This window comes from Tursiops truncatus, chromosome 7 (genome assembly GCF_011762595.2).
Source record: "Tursiops truncatus isolate mTurTru1 chromosome 7, mTurTru1.mat.Y, whole genome shotgun sequence".
NCBI lineage: Eukaryota > Metazoa > Chordata > Mammalia > Artiodactyla > Delphinidae > Tursiops > Tursiops truncatus.
In genome coordinates this window covers 32,300,940-32,316,991 of record NC_047040.1, presented here as the reverse complement: position 1 = coordinate 32,316,991, position 16,052 = coordinate 32,300,940, and the positions used below count along the sequence as shown (strand labels likewise).

General features: G+C 39.9%; 2 protein-coding genes across 19 annotated transcripts in view; one reads left to right on the top strand and one right to left on the bottom strand.

Moving 5' to 3' along the window:
- Nucleotides 1–16,052, bottom strand: part of RAPH1 (Ras association (RalGDS/AF-6) and pleckstrin homology domains 1) — a 183,624-nt gene that overhangs the window by 3,199 nt on the left and 164,373 nt on the right. The window lies entirely within an intron of this gene.
- Nucleotides 1–16,052, top strand: part of ABI2 (abl interactor 2) — a 102,695-nt gene that overhangs the window by 19,416 nt on the left and 67,227 nt on the right. For 16 of the 18 annotated variants that reach the window (XR_012333004.1, XM_033859874.2, XM_019939079.3 and 13 more), the window contains one exon: nt 11,362–11,529. Coding sequence is in view for 17 of the 18 variants with exons in the window: in XM_033859874.2 (XP_033715765.1) it covers nt 11,362–11,529 (168 nt within the window). In the remaining variant the exon portion in view is untranslated. Of the gene's footprint in view, nt 1–4,181; nt 4,431–11,361; nt 11,530–16,052 lie in introns of all 18 variants that reach the window. The other 2 variants (XM_033859875.2, XM_073807372.1) reach the window with 1 other exon arrangement.

Sequence of the window (16,052 nt, the reverse complement as noted above, 5' to 3'; positions counted from 1 at the left end):
GGGGCGTGCAGGCTCTCCGGCAGCTGGGCTTCAGTAGTTGTGGTGCGCAGGATCAGTAGTTGTGGTGCACGGGCTTAGTTGCTCCGCAGCATGTGGGATCTTCCCGGACCAGGGATCAAACCCGTGTCCTCTGCATTGGCAGGTGGATTCTTAACCACTGCGCCACCAGGGAAGTCCCGTAAACAGTTTTTTTTGTTTGTTTGTTTTTTTGCGGTACGCGGGCCTCTCACTGCTGTGGCCTCTCCCGTTGCGGAGCACAGGCTCTGGATGCGCAGGCTCAGCGGCCATAGCTCACGGGCCCAGCCGCTCCGCGGCACGTGGGATCCTCCCGGACTGGGGCACGAACCCGTGTCCCCTGCATCGGCAGGCGGACTCTCAACGACTGCGCCACCAGGGAAGCGCCATAAACAGTTTTTAATACTAAATATCTTATGATATAGTTGTGCCAAATTTATGTAACTCTTTCCCTGTTGTTGGACATTTATATGGTTTCTAATTATTTGTGTAAGAGGATATTAAATGAGACTTTATTTTGTTGTCTTGGTGTTATAGTTCAGGCTCCAAAGTTGAGGACAATATTTAACAATTACCTCTGTATTTTAATAAAGGCTGTTATGTTACTCTTATAGGACCTGCTGAGAGATGAGACTGCTTTTCACCCCCTTATTCTCTGTATATCCATTAATATACATATACATAGGTATATATATCCATTCATTTACATATGTGTATGTAAACGAATAAAGATTTCTTATAAGAGGGTGGTAGAAATGCTGTGCTTCTCCCTCATATCCACATATATCAGGAGAGATTTATGAAAATCAGTCATAGAAATTGGGGTTGTCTACTAAAAAGGAGGATTGAGATTTCATCCCCAGTTTGAGGTTTGCTAATCTGTAGAAATGTTTGAGCTGTGCACAGGGAGCGAGATCTGAGTAGATCCTGACTGAACTGGGCATGATATGGGAGTAGGCATGAAAATTGTTGCCTGACTTTTCTTCTTTTCCTTTCGCTGCATTGGGTCTTCGTTGCAGTGAGCAGGCTCTACTCTTAGCTGTGGTGCGCGGGCTTCTCACTGCGGTGGCTTCTCTCGTTGTGGAGCACGGGCTCTAGGCGCGCGGGCTTCAGTAGTTGTGGCACGCGGGCTCTAGAGTGCAGGCTCGGTAGTTGTGGTGCACGGGCTTAGTTGCTCTGCAGCATGTGGGATCTTCCCGGACCAGGCCTCGAACCCATGTCCCCTGCATTGGCAGGTGGATTCTTAACCACTGCGCCACCAGGGAAGCCCTGCCTGACTTTTCTTGAGAAAATTCTGAAGGTTAAATCCTACTGGAATGGAGCAAAGAGAGAAAGCTGTATTGGGAGGACCTAGTACTTCTAGAGTTTGGAGGTGCAAAAATACTGATTTTTTTTTTCCTCTATGGGCTAAATAAGTAGAACAGAAGGTAGCTGGGATAGAACTGTCTTATAAGAATGTTGGTTATAGGGCTTTTATTTTAGATCAGTTTTAGTTTTACAGAAAAAATGGAATACAGAGTGTTCTCATATACCCCTAAACCCCTACGCCCAGTTGCCCCTTTTATTAACATCCTGCACTAGTGTGGTACATTATCAAAGCTGAACCAATATTGTAATTATTAACTAAAGTCTGTAGTTTACATTAGGGTTTGCTTTCGGTGTTTCACATTCTATGATTTTTGACAAATGTATAGTGACATGTACCCACCATTACAGTATTATACAGAATAGTTTCACCGCCCTAAAAATCTCCTGGGTTCCACCTATTTATCCCTCCCGTCCCTTTCCACAAACTCCTGGCAACCACTGATCTTTTTTCCTGTCTCCATAATTTTGCCTTTTTCAGAATGTCATATAGTTAAACTCATACAGTATGTAGCCTTTTCAGATTGGCTTCTTTCACTTAGTAATATACATTTATTATTCCTCCATGTCTTTTCATGGCTTGATAGCTCATTTCTTTTTAGTGCTAAATAGTATTCAGTTGTTTGATGTACCACTGTTTATTTCTCCATTCACCTACTCAAGGACATCTTGGTTGCTTTTAAGTTTTGGCAATTATGAATAAAGCTTCTATAAATATCTATATATAGGCTTTTGTGTGGACATAAGTTTCCAGCTCTTTTAGGAAAATACTAAGTGCTGGATCATACAATAAGAGTATCCTTGTGCAAAATTTGTATAAACATAAATTTTCAGCTCATTTGAGTAAATACTGAGGAGCATGGTTACTGCATCATATGATAAGAGTGTATTTAGTTTTGTAATAAACTGCCAGTCTGTCTTCCAAAGTGGCTGTACCATTCTGCATTCGCACCAGCAATGAGTGAGAGTTCTCCTTCCACTTCCTCTCCAGCATCTGGTGTTGTCAGTGTTTTGGATTTTAGCTGTTCTAACAGGTGTGTAGTGGTATCTTGTTGTTTTAGTTTGCAATTCCTTCATGACATATAATGTTGAATCTTTTCATATGCTTATTTGCCATCTGTATATCTTCTTTGGTGAGGTATCTGTTCAGATCTGTTGCCCATTAAAAAATTTGTTTTCTTACTGTTGAGTTTTAAGAGTTCCGTGCGTAGTTTGGATGCTGGTTCTTTATCAAATATGTTTTGTAGATATTTTAAACCAGTTTGTGGCTCGTCTTTTCAATATAACTGTCATTTACAGAGTTGGTTTTAAATTTTCTGTCTTAAATTTGTGTATTTAAATTTACGTTTGTTACCCTGTTGGGTGTAGGGTTTTGATTTGCTTGTCTATATTTTGAAGCTTTATTATATTATTTAAAAACTTTTATAATATAGCAGTTTTGGAGATCGTAGTTGTCCTTCCTGACCATTGCTTTATATTTAAAAGATTTTCTACATCTGGAGATCAGATAACATAAAAAGGTCTATCATTTATTGAGCTCTTCTATTGTGCCAAGTTCTGTGCTAAATTCTTGGCATACATGATCTCGTTTAATCCTCCCTGTTTTTTCTGAGATAAAGATGTCTTTTTTTTTTTTTAAGTAAGATAGAATTGAGAATGGTCCTTTTTTTTTAAATAAATTTATTTATTTATTTATGGCTGCATTAGGTCTTCGTTGCTGAGTGCGGGCTTTCTCTAGTTGCAGTGAGCGGGGGCTACTCTTTGTTGCGGTGTGTGAGCTTCTCATTGTGGTGGCTTCTCTGGTTGCGGAGCAGAGACTCTAGGCATGTGGGCTTCAGTAGTTGTGGCACGTGGGCTCAGTAGTTGTGGCTTGTGGGCTCTAGAGCACAGGCTCAGCAGTTGTGGCACGCGGGCTCTAGAGCACAGGCTCTGTAGTTGTGGCTCACGGGCTTAGTTGCTTCGCGGCATGTGGGATCTTCCTGGACCAGGACTCGAACCCGTGTCCCCTGAATTGGCAGGCAGATTCTTAACCACTGCACCACCAGGGAAGCCTTGAGATAAATATGTCTTATCTTCATGTCTTTCTTTTTTTTTTTCTTCTCTTTTTATATCCACAAATCTCTCTGCCCTCTTCATTTTTATATATTGCCCTGCCTCATACTTCAGAGATTAAAGCTACTAGCCTAAATCTTCATCTTCCCAGATTAAAATCTATAAACCTTTTTTTTTTTTTTTTTTTGCGGTACGCGGGCTTCTCACTGTTGTGGCCTCTCCCGTTGCGGAGCACAGGCTCCGGACACGCAGGCTCAGCGGCCATGGCTCATGGGCCCAGCCGCTCCGCGGCATGTGGGATCTTCCTGGACCAGGGCACGAACCCGTGTCCCCTGCATCGGCAGGCGGACTCTCAACCACTGTGCCACCAGGGAAGCCCTATAAACCTTTTAACTGCAGCAACTTTCTCCTTTTTCTTTTTTGCAAAGACGACAGTTTCTAAAAGAACTGTTCTCCTCCAATCAAAGACTAGTCTCTCCATTTGAGCTCTCCCCTTCTCAAATATTTTGTTCCTTTCCTTAAACCCTTTTGCCTCTTCCACCTTTCCTGTCTCATTAGATTGTTTATCTCAGCATGTAAAATTGCTCTGGTATTTCCCACCTTAAAATAAACCTTTCTTTAACACTATATTCTCTTCTAGCTCGTTCCATTTCTTTAATTTGCTGTATGGCCAAACATTTTACAAAGAGTTGTCTATATGTGCTTTCTTCAATTCTTTTTAATTTCAAAAAAATATTTTTAATCTGTAGAATGAAAGCTCCCAAACATGGAAAAGGTAATGGAACATAAAAACCCCGGATGGACATGCTGGGCCCAAGTGTATAGTGAAGAGAGGACAGTTTCACGAGGTGAATTCCCGGAGAACGTGGGATAAAGAGTGAGGGAGGTTACTCAACCACCGACACCTGTGGGAGCATCAGACTGAAATCCACAAGGCCACCCTCTCCACCCAGGAGAGGTCTGCCACCCGCCACCTCCTCCACTCAGTACTCATGCTGGTATGTGCTTAGTCATCTGGCATACAGGAGACACTCAATACAAGTCGGGTGTTGTAGGATTTCAGAATGAAAGAGAAATCATGAAGCAGTTGTAAATACCAACAGGACCTGTTCAAGTGAGAATTAGAAACAGTTTGCCCTAGGGGCAGCATTTTTTTGTGCCAGAGTCAGCATGGGCCTTATGGGAGTGGGGAGGATGGGCCTTATGGGAGTGGGGAGGATGGACCTCTAAACTATGCCCTTGGAAAGGCTCCAGAAGGATGTCCTCAGGTGGTGAGAGCCGGCATTGGCACTTGAAGGAAGAAGGAGATTGTCAGACTGGTCCTCCTTCCAGGCACCTCTTCTCCCTCTGGCCCCCTTCCCCGGACCCTGCCCCACAACATACACACATTCAGCTCCTCTTCTTCCTTGGGCTGTCCCATTACCATCACCATGTTCCTCAAGGGCAGGTCCTCCTGCCGGAGCAGGAATTCAGGGCCTCCAGCTAGCTCCAGATACCCATGACCAGATTCTACTGAAGCTCAAGCTGTATTACCCACAACTCCCCACCATGTGCTCTCTGCTTCACCTGGTTTTTGCTCCTCCCAGGAGACCTGATTCCGTGGTTCCTTGGCTGGGCAAACTGTGTACGTCCTGTCTCACCCTAGACATCTATGCATCCAGATCAGACTCATCTTTCCAAGGCAAGCACAGATGATCCGCTTGGGGGAAGATCATCCGTATTCCTCTGGGGACAGGAGTCCATGTTGATCTGTCCTCTGGTTTGAGGTACTCAAACTTAGTTCTTCCTGCACCTGACAGTCTGTCCCCTGAGGTGTCACTTGTCAAGGTCATTGATGAGCACCATGTTGGATCCATGTCTTTGTTCTCATCTTGTTTTTCTGCTCAGCAGCTTTCAACTCAGCTGAAGGAAAACATTCCCCTGAATATTTTCCTCTCTTAAGTCCCTGATTACACATTCCCCAGGCTTTCCTTCTACCTCACTGGCTGCTCCTTTGTTCTCCCTTTGCTGGCTTCTCTTTAGGAGAGTCGTTCCTTGAAATGTTGGCATGCCCCAGTGATGAATTCTCAGATTTGCGTTTATACTCCTCAGGTATCCTCTTCTAGGTTCATGCTGTAAGTACCATCTATACACCAATGACAAGTGTTTATTTCCCACGCTGACCTCTCTCCTGAGCTTTGGACTCCTACATCCAGCTTTCCCCTTGGTAGTTCCTGTTGTACATCTAAGTGGCATCTCTAATGAACCACGGCTCTGTGGACCTTAGGGCTGCTTTCCCAGCATCCATCTCAATTCTTAAAATTCATTCTGATCTGATTTCTACACTACTGCTCAGCTAAAAATACTTTTTAAAAATTCATCAAGCAATTCCATATTGCCACAGCTGTTTACTGGATACTTTTCTGACCTCATCTTTCTTCTTAGTAGCATGACCATGTTGTCCTCTTAAAACAGTCCTTTCTCTTGATTTCTGCAGTCTCCTGGCACGTTCAGTATTACTTTTCCTTTCATAAGAGTATTTGGCATTCATCGCATGTGCTTCTCTTTCTTTGTCTTCCAAAGCAAGGTAACCACAAAGCAAATTTAAAACGATGCAGGTATGCTCTTTAAAACTTTTTTGTTAATTACTTGGTAAAAATGGTGCTTTGTTTCTGTCGTTTTTTTCCCCCATCATTTGTGTGGCTGAATGTTTTCCCATGTTCATGTTTGTCTTGTGTTCTTTCCTTGGTGAACTGTCCATGTTTATCTAATTGTGCTTTGCTATTTTTCACTATGACTTGTATGACTCATTCTAATTTGAATGCCATACTTTTTTTTTTGGAGACTGCATTCTCCATCCAGGAGTATGGAAGCAAATGAATATATTCCCTTTTAGGCATCATAGAAATTAATATTTGAACAATTCTGAAGACATAAGTATATTTCTAATATTTTGTATGGTCTTTTGGCAAAATTTTTCTATTTGTATATAATGATTGGCATATATTTTATTTTATTATTATTTTTTGCGGTACGCGGGCCTCTCACTGTTGTGGCCTCTCCCGTCGCGGAGCACTGGCTCCAGACGTGCGGGCTCAGCGGCCATGGCTCACGGGCCCAGCCGCTCCGCGGCCTGTGGGATCTTCCCAGACCAGGGCACGAACCCATGTCCCCTGCATCGGCAGGCGGACTCTCAACCACTGCGCCACCAGGGAAGCCCTTGGCATATATTTTAGAAGCTATTACTTTAATTTCTGTGAGATTTAGTGATGGGACCTTTCTTTTCAATTTGGTTTAGTAACAAGATTTTTTGGAATGCAGAATTGAAAGCTCAGTAAATAGGTAATCTAAGAATACTCCCCTCTCCTCAGCCCCATTATTGAATCAGGTGCTATGACTCTGCCATGACCTAGATTAATTATATGTGTGATATTTTAATTTCTTAACAATTTTGTGAGAAAGAAAACGGTTAGTTACTATACTAATCTTAAATTTCAGCACGTCTCAGTCTTAAAGTAGGGGCAGTAGTGAACTGATGATATGTTAATAATACCAAACTTACATGTGTTCTGGATTCAAGAATCTTTTTCATGCCTCTGTGCCCTTGTTTAGGCTGTTTGCTCTGCCTGGAATATCTTCTCTTACTCCTGCTTGGCAGGATTAACTCCATTCTGTGAGACTCCACTTGGATGGTCATATAAGATAGTGTTCCTAGTTGGATGGCATTCATATCCCTGACCATTCTGCATTGACATTTTCTATTTTATATGCTTTTCTCTGTATTGGACTAAAGTCTTCTTGAGTGCAGAGAACGTGTTTCATTTTCATATTCTAGTACATAGTACAATGTGTGTCATGTAATATACATTCAGTCAATAAGGGTTTATTGAAATGAACTGATGAAATGAAATTAATCATGGCAGGTGCAGAAGAAATTAATACTTTAGATAACTGATTGAATGAGAACTTAGTACCTGTACTTTAAGTAATGTGGTAATAGTTTATACCCAGAGCAAAAATAATTACATATTTTCCAGGTAGAGTAACAGGCTGGACTAGAGTGGGTGAGAGATTTACTGCTGGAGAAGAGAAAGAAACAGACAGTAGATCTCAAGGGTGTGATCTGTAGAGGAGAATTCTCTCCTGCATGTCCATACATGTCCGTCTTAAATATTATCATTGTTTTCCTGCCCCCTCCCCATTATCTATATACTTAAATCTCTACCAAATCTGTTTTCCTATTAGTAGAAGTGAAAAGGAAAAATAAATAATGGTAGTAACCTAGTGGTAATAATACTGCAGTCTTGAGCTGCTCTAGAGGGTGTAACGTTCTTATTCTTCATATTTCTCAGCACCCATCCTAGAACATCAAATTGAAAAACAAGTTTGAACTTTCTTTTTAGGGGTACACAGTAAGGCATGAGTACCATGGATGGTGCCTAAGCTTCTGGAGGTCAAAGAAATCTTTCTTATATCACTTCTTCCTCCCCACCCTCACTGCCTATTGGGTGATAGAAGTAACTTTGATTCTCTGGAACATTTTGGAAGATACACTTCAACAGATAATATGTAATGCCTGTGTGTAATGTGATGTGAAAGCATAATACTTACCCTCAAGGTCTTTCCACTAGGGCGTGTGGGAGTTTGGGTCAATGAAACATGCACATATCGGGTTGGCCCAAAAGTTCATTTGGGTTTTTCCGTAACGCCTTGCGAAAAACCCGAACGAACTTTATGGCCAGCCCGATATTATAAAGTATGTGCTGTAAACCTGAAAACAAAATCCTGTGGGAATTCTCAGTAAGAAATGATCAGTATCACAATCAGGGATGATAAGGTAGGGGATGGGTTGTTGGTGAAGTTGATGGGTTCAGGTGAAGAGAACAGGCAAAGGCACAAAGGTAAGAAACCAAGGTCTGTTTTGTGAACTGTTAAGTCTAATTAAACTGTAATCTAAGGTTCAAGTAGGGTTGAATGGAAGATAAGTTCTAGGCCATATTAAGGAAGACTGTAAATGATAAGTAAAGTTTTTTATTTAAGTAGGTAAGATGAAGCTCTGGGGGCTTCAGAACTGATTTAGAAAGATGAATCTGCAGGACCACGTGTAAGATACTACAATCTGACCTAGAAACTGGTATAGTAGTCCAGGCAAGAGATAACGAGGGTCTGAAGTAGAATGTAGGCAGTAGCAATTGAAAGAAAGGAAATGATATGTTGGCACAGATAGAATATAAGGATCATGTAAACGGATTAGGTGTAGGATACAGAGACTTGGAAAATATCTGAGGTGATGGAGTAATAATGTTATTAACAAAAGTAGGAGGAAGTAGTTTTGGGGAAGGTGGTGAGTTATAGATATACTGATACGGCACATTATACATGGTGAGGTGCCATGTAAACAGAAATATGGGTTTGGGAGCGATGGAAGTTAAGATGTAAATAGATTTAAAAATTCTGTGCTTGGAAGTGATAGCTAAGGAAGGAGTGAAATTTCTTTCTAAGGGTTGCAAGTACAGCAAGAAGAGTAGTCTGAAGACAAGAGTCTTTGGGAACATCCCCTTGTAGAGATAAGAAGTCAGTATCATGAGGGAAAGTGAAGAAATAACAAAGTAGGAAGGATTAATCATTGCCTAGGATGGCTCTTGGCAATAAGTCACTTTATTCTATGTAAGAATCTTTTCTCATAGGACTATTTGTACTTACCATAGCATACATTATAATATTCCTCTATAAGCCTATGATAATTTTCTCCTTTATCTAAATTTCTTCTTTTTTTCAGGAACTTAATCCCATTTAAATAGGAATATTAGATAACTGGGTTGAGGTGTCATAGTGCCTTTAATGCATGAACTATAACTGTGATAATTAAACTTGGTTGTAGCAAAAGATAAGAATATAGTCCCAGGTGTTTACTTATCATACATTGTTTAAGAATTACAAAATAACCTCTATTAGTGTTGTTCACTATTTCTTATATGTAAAATAAGATATTGTAGCTTCTCCATTGTCATTTATAAGGCTTCTAGGTTAAAGCAGCAATTTTGATATCAGTTTTATTTAAATAGGTTCTGTTTGCATTTATTCAGGTTTTTATTCAGCACTTAACTTTATAGGAAAACAATCTCAGACTTAGAATATGTGCTGCTGAAGCAAGCACAAAACTCTAAAACTTAGAATATCCGCTCTTGTAAAATTAGGTTCTTATAAAACCTTAGTGAATGTCCGAGGGTTGACTTATCCATACAGCAGACATGCAGCAGCCTCAACACTTTAAAGCTTCATTTGGCGCTTAGAAATAACAAGAAAAATGTCTTGAGCCCCAAATCATTGTTTAAATAAGTGTGCAAATGTAAAATACATTTCAGAAGGATTAAAAAAATTGTTTTAACCAAAAAAAAAAAAAAATTGTTTTGGTGCTCTTATTCCTTACAAATATTCCTTGTGAGTAGTTGACTAGGACAGAGCACTTAAAGTTTGCTCTTTTGTATTAATGCATGCATTATGGTTTTACAAAGTAATATAGCTTTACTTTTTCTGATAACAAGTATTTATGTCCAAGGTAAAAAAAAAATAGACCATATTAAAAATCATTAAAAGACTCAAATTACATTCCTAACATTCAGAGAAAACTTATGTTAACATTTTGGGCCTTTTTCTGACTTTTTTCTCGTGCTTACATTTATACACAGTCACCTACAAAACTAGGATGATTGTGTTAAGGTACTTTGTAACCAGCTCTCTTTCAATTAGTTATTTCATAGATATTTTTCCATATCAGTAATACATAACAATACTATTTTCATTACTGCATAAAGGTAGTATATGAATGTATTGTTTAATCAGTCTCATGTTTTTTTCTTTTTCACCATTAACTGTCAGTGTACATCCTTGTCTGTGTCTTTTTCTTATTTGACTGTTTTTCTAAGCTAAGTTTAGAAGTTTAGAGTCCTAAAGAAGTTTAGAGTCCTAAACGGTGTGGGAGAGGGGAGAGTGGGACATAGTGGACTTTGAACAGTTAATGACTACTCAAAGAGGTAATGATGTTTGTTAGATATAATGATTTATAGTATTAGAAAGTGGTTTTACATTCATTATCTTACTTGATGTTCACAACTGCTTAAAATATGACATGCTGTAATAGTAGAACTGACATTAAGATAAAAGGTTTCTGATTCAGACACTTGTGTACATTCTACTGAACCGTAGAGTCTTTCTGTAGAACTAGGGCAAGAAAATGGTGTTTGCCAGCAGTATAGAATATGTAACTTTACAATTGCTTTCCTTTGTGACCTTGGAAATAATCACTTAACCACTTTTTACTGTGTACTCTCCGTTTTTCAAGTAGGGTTTATGATACGTGGCAGTTTATGTTCCATAGGGTTATAATACTTAAGATGCTTGGGAAGAAAGTGTCCTTTTATTACTTTTATTTTAATTTATCATTATTTATCATGATTATTACCATTTTATTTCATCATTTTTATTTATCATTATTATTTTGTCATTATTACTTTAAACAGACATTTCTTTATAAATGCATTTTACATGTTAGAGTGAAAGGAAAAGAGGAATTCAGGAAAGTAGAAAAATGTACACCAGAATTTACTCATTCAAATCAATGCTACCTTTCCAAGCAGTGACCTTGAGAAGCTATGTACTGTACTTTCTGTCATTACTCAAAATATCCATCGGATCTCATTTTTTAAACAACAGCTTCAGGATTTTATTTGCATCTGTACAAAGATGAACCTATTCAACGTGAAAATATTAGTGAAGTCAAGTCAATAATTTAGTTGTTGGGTTTACATGAATACTGATAACTAGTTTTCAAAGCATTTTACACTAGTGTGTGTAGATTCAGCAACATAATGGTTTTGATGAGTATTTTTGAAGATTAGATCTATAGAATGGGTTATCTTTGAAGTAATGATTGTTTGTTTGTTTTTCTAGTCAGCAGATAAGCAGCGAGCCCTAGAAGAAACCAAAGCCTACACCACCCAGTCCTTAGCAAGTGTTGCCTATCTGATAAATACCTTGGCCAACAATGTCCTGCAGATGCTGGATATCCAGGCGTCCCAACTTCGAAGGATGGAGTCTTCAATCAATCATATTTCACAAGTAAGACCACACTATTTTCCTATTTTGCCTATGAGGAACATGTAATAAACACAGGCTATCTGTAACGCTGGCAGCCTTTATTATGTGAGTTAACTCACATGTATGATTTGGAAAATACAAACTCAGTAGTAGGTTTTTTGTTTCTATCTTTTTGTCTAGTGATTATCTTCTCTGTGATTTTGATAGGGAAGTATACTTTGTTTATTTTAAACATCTTTTTAAAAAAAATTTATGTATTTTTGTCTGCGTTGGGTCTTTGTCACTGTGCATGGGCTTTCTCTAGTTGTGGTGAACGGGGGCTACTCTTTGTTGCAGTGCGCGGACTTCTCATTGCGGTGGCTTCTCTTGTTGGACAGCATGGGCTCTAGGCGCGCAGGCTTCAGTAGTTGTGGCATGCGGGCTCCAGTAGTTGCGGCACACGGGCTCTAGAGCACAGGCTCATTAGTTGTGTTGCAAAGGCTTAGTTGCTCCGTGACATGTGGGGTCGTCCCGGACCACGGCTCAAACTCGTGTTCCCTGCATTGGCAGGCAGATTCTTAACCACTGCACCACCAGGGGAGTCCCTAAACATCTTTTTTTTTTTTTTTTTGCGGTACGCGGACCCCTCACTGCTGCGGCCTCTCCCGTTGCAGAGCACAGGCTCCGGACGCGCAGGCTCAGTGGCCATGGCTCATGGGCCTAGCTGCTCCGCGGCACGTGGAATCCTCCTGGACCGGGGCATGAACCCGCGCCCCCTGCACTGGCAGGCGGACTCTTAACCACTGCGCCACCAGGGAAGCCCCCTAAACATCTTTTTTAAAAAATATTTATTTGGTTGCACCAGGTCTTAGTTGCCGCAGGTGGGCTCCTTAGTTGCGGCACATGGGCTCCTTAGTTGTGGCTCCAGGGCTCCTTAGTTTCAGCAGGCAGCCTCCCTAGTTGCGGATTGCTGGCTCCTTAGTTGTGGCACAAGGGCTCCCCAGTTGTGGCATACGATCTCTTAGTTGCAGCATGCATGTAGGATATAGTTCTCTGACCAGGAATTGAACCTGGGCCCCCTGCATTGGGAGCTCGGAGTCCTATCCACTGCACCACCATGGAAGTCCTGGGAAGTCTACTTTAATGGTTTCATTAAAACTCAGTTGTCAAGTTAAAATGATCGGCCTTGAGGTGAGAATTTGCCTGCTTTCTTCCAATTTTTACCGAATTTTACACTTAAAATGTGATAGCTTGATGACTTGTTTAAATGCTGTTTTCTGTTACCTCAGTAATGGATAGATTAAGTGACCTTATAAAATTATCTTTGTATAGAACTTAGAAAAAATTAATGTTATACTTTCTCCATTGTAAATGTCATAAAGAAAAGAGAAAAAAATAGGAAAACAAGCCCTTTCTCCACTACTCAAACATCTCCTGTTAACATTTCGATATATTTCCTTTTAATATTTTTTTCTTCTAAATGATTTTTAAAATTTAGCTGGGGTTATACTATATATGGAATTTTGAGTTCTGCTCTTTTAACTTACCATTGCAATAAACATCTTCTCATGATGTTATAAGATCTTCATAAACATTTTCGATGGCTACATAATGTTGTATATATATATTATAATTTTCATAACCATTCCTATATTTTGGGACCATTTAAAATATTACTACAGTAAAAACCAATTTATAATTGCAAAATACATTTTTAAAAACATTAAAACGAAAAGATTTTGATCTGTCGGCCTCTCTTTGAAATCTTTGTAACTTTTCTATTTTAACTCTCTTGCCATTCGAGTAACTTGGTGGTATTCAATTCTATTTTTAAAATAGAATAAATGATTAGAATGCTTCTGGAATAAAAAGAGTTTTAAAATGTGCATATTACTTTCGTATATCTTAAAAGTTCAGGACTCTTCTAAAATTGACTAATCCATCAATTTTTCAAAGTCTTTGGTTTAATTTATATAATTAAATATAGTCCACATAACCGAATCAGTTATGTAAGGTCTACCTTATATTTCTTCTTTTTTTTTTAACATATTTGGTGGAGTATAATTGCTTTACAGTGGTGTGTTAGTTTCTGCTGTATAACAAAGTGCATCAGCTATACGTATACGTATATCCCCATATCTCCTCCTTCTTGCATCTTCCTTCCACCCTCCTTATCCCACCCCTCTAGTTGGAAATAGAGCACTGAGTTGACCTCCCTGTGCTATGCAGCTGCTTCCCACTAGCTATCTATTTTACATTTGGTAGTGTATATATGCCCGTGTCATTCTCTCACTTCATCCCAGCTTACCCTTCCCCCTCCCCATGTCCTCAAGGACATTCTCTATGTCTGCGTCTTTATTCCTGTCCTGCCCCTAGGTTCTTCAGGACCAATTTTTTTTTTTAAGATTTCATAAATATGTGTTGGCATACAGTATTTGTTTTTCTCTTTCTGACTTACTTCACTCTGTATGACAGACTCTAGGTCCATCCACCTCACTACAAATAACTCAATTTCTTTTCTTTTTATGGCTGAGTAATATTCCATTGTATATATGTGCCACCTCTTCTTTATCCTTTCATCTGTCGATGGACACTTAGGTTGCTTCCATGTCCTGGCTATTGTAAATAGTGCTGCAGTGAACATTGTGGTACGTGACTCTTTTTGAATTATGGTTTTCTCAGGGTATATATGCCCAGTAGTAGGATTGCTGGGTCATATGGTAGTTCCATTTTTAGTTTTTGAAGGAACTTCCATACTGTTCTCCATAGGGGCTGTATCAATTTACATTCCCACCAACAGTGCAAGAGGGTTCCATTTTTTCTATACCCTCTCCAACATTTATTGTTCGTAGATTTTTTCATGATGACTATTCCGACCGGTGTGAGGTGGTACCTCATTGTAGTTTTGATTTGCACTTCTCTGATGATTAGTGATGTTGAACATCCTTCATGTGTTTCTTGGCAATCTGTATATCTTCTTTGGAGATGTCTATTTAGGTGTTCTGTCCATTTTTGGATTGGATTGTTTTGTTGTTTTCATATTGAGCTGCACAAGCTGCTTGTATATTTTGGAGATTAATCCTTTGTCAGAAGCGTTTGCAAATATTTACTCCCATTCTGAGGGTTGTCCTTTCGTCTTGTTTATGGTTTCCTTTGCAATACAAAAGCTTTTAAGTTTTATTAGGTCTCATTTGTTTATTTTTGTTTTTATTTCCATTTCTCTAGGAGGTGGGTCAAAGAAGATCTTGCTATGATTTATGTCATAGAGTGTTCTGCCTGTGTTTTCCTCTAAGAGTTTGATAGTGTCTGACCTTACATTTAGGTCTTGAATCCATTTTGAGTTTATTTTTGAGTATGGTGTTAGGGAGTGTTCTGATTTCATAGAGGTACCTTCATAGAGGTACCTTACTTACCTTCATAGAGGTAAGTTCCCTCTATGCCCACTTTCTGAAGGGTTTTTATCATAAATGGGTGTTGAATTTGGTCAAAAGCTTTTTCTGCATCTATTGAGATGATCATATGGATTTTCTCCTTCAGTTTGTTAATATGCTGTATCACACTGATTGATTTCTGTATATTGAAGAATCCTTGCATTCCAGAGATAAACCCCACTTGATCGTGGTATATGATCCTTTTAATGTGCTGTTGGATTCTGTTTGCTAGTATTTTCTTGAGCATTTTTGCATCTGTGTTCTTCAGTGATATTGGCCTGTAGTTTTCTTTTTTTGTGACATCTTTGTCTGGTTTTGGTGTCAAGATGATGGTGGCCTCATAGAATGAGTTTGGGAGTGTTCCTCCGTCTGCTATATTTTGGAAGAGTTTGAGAAGGATAGGTGTTAGCTCTTCTCTAAATGTTGGATAGAATTCTCCTGTGAAACCATCTGGTCCTGTGCTTTTGTTTGTGGAAGATTTTTTTTTTTTTAACATTTTAATTGGAGTATAATTCCTTTACAATGGTGTCTTAGTTTCTGCTTTATAACAAAGTGAATCAGTTATACATATACATATGTTCCCATATCTCTTCCCTCTTGCATCTCCCTCCCTCCCACCCCCCGTATCCCACCGCTCTAGGTGGTCACAAAGTACCGAGCATCTCCCTGTGCTATGCGGCTGCTTCCCACTAGATAGCTGTTTTTTTTTTTTTTAATAATTTATTTATTTTTGGCTGTGCTGGGTCTTTGTTTCTGTGCGAGGGCTTTCTCCAGTTGCGGCAAGCGGGGGCCACTCTTCGTCACGGTGCGCAGGCCTCTCACTGTGGCGGCCTCTTTCGTTGTGGAGCACAGGCTCCAGACGCGCAGGCTCAGTAGTTGTGGCTCACGGGCCTAGTTGCTCCGTGGCATGTGGGATCCTCCCAGACCGGGGCTCGAACCCGTGTCCCCTGCATCGGCAGGGAGACTCTCAACCACTGCGCCACCAGGGAAGCCCCGATAGCTGTTCTTTGTATGGTAGTGTATATATGTCCATGGCACTCTCTCACTTTGTCACAGCTTACCCTTCCCCCTACCCATATCCTCAAGTCCATGCTCTAGTAGGTCTGTGTATTTATTCCCGTCTTGCCCCTAGGT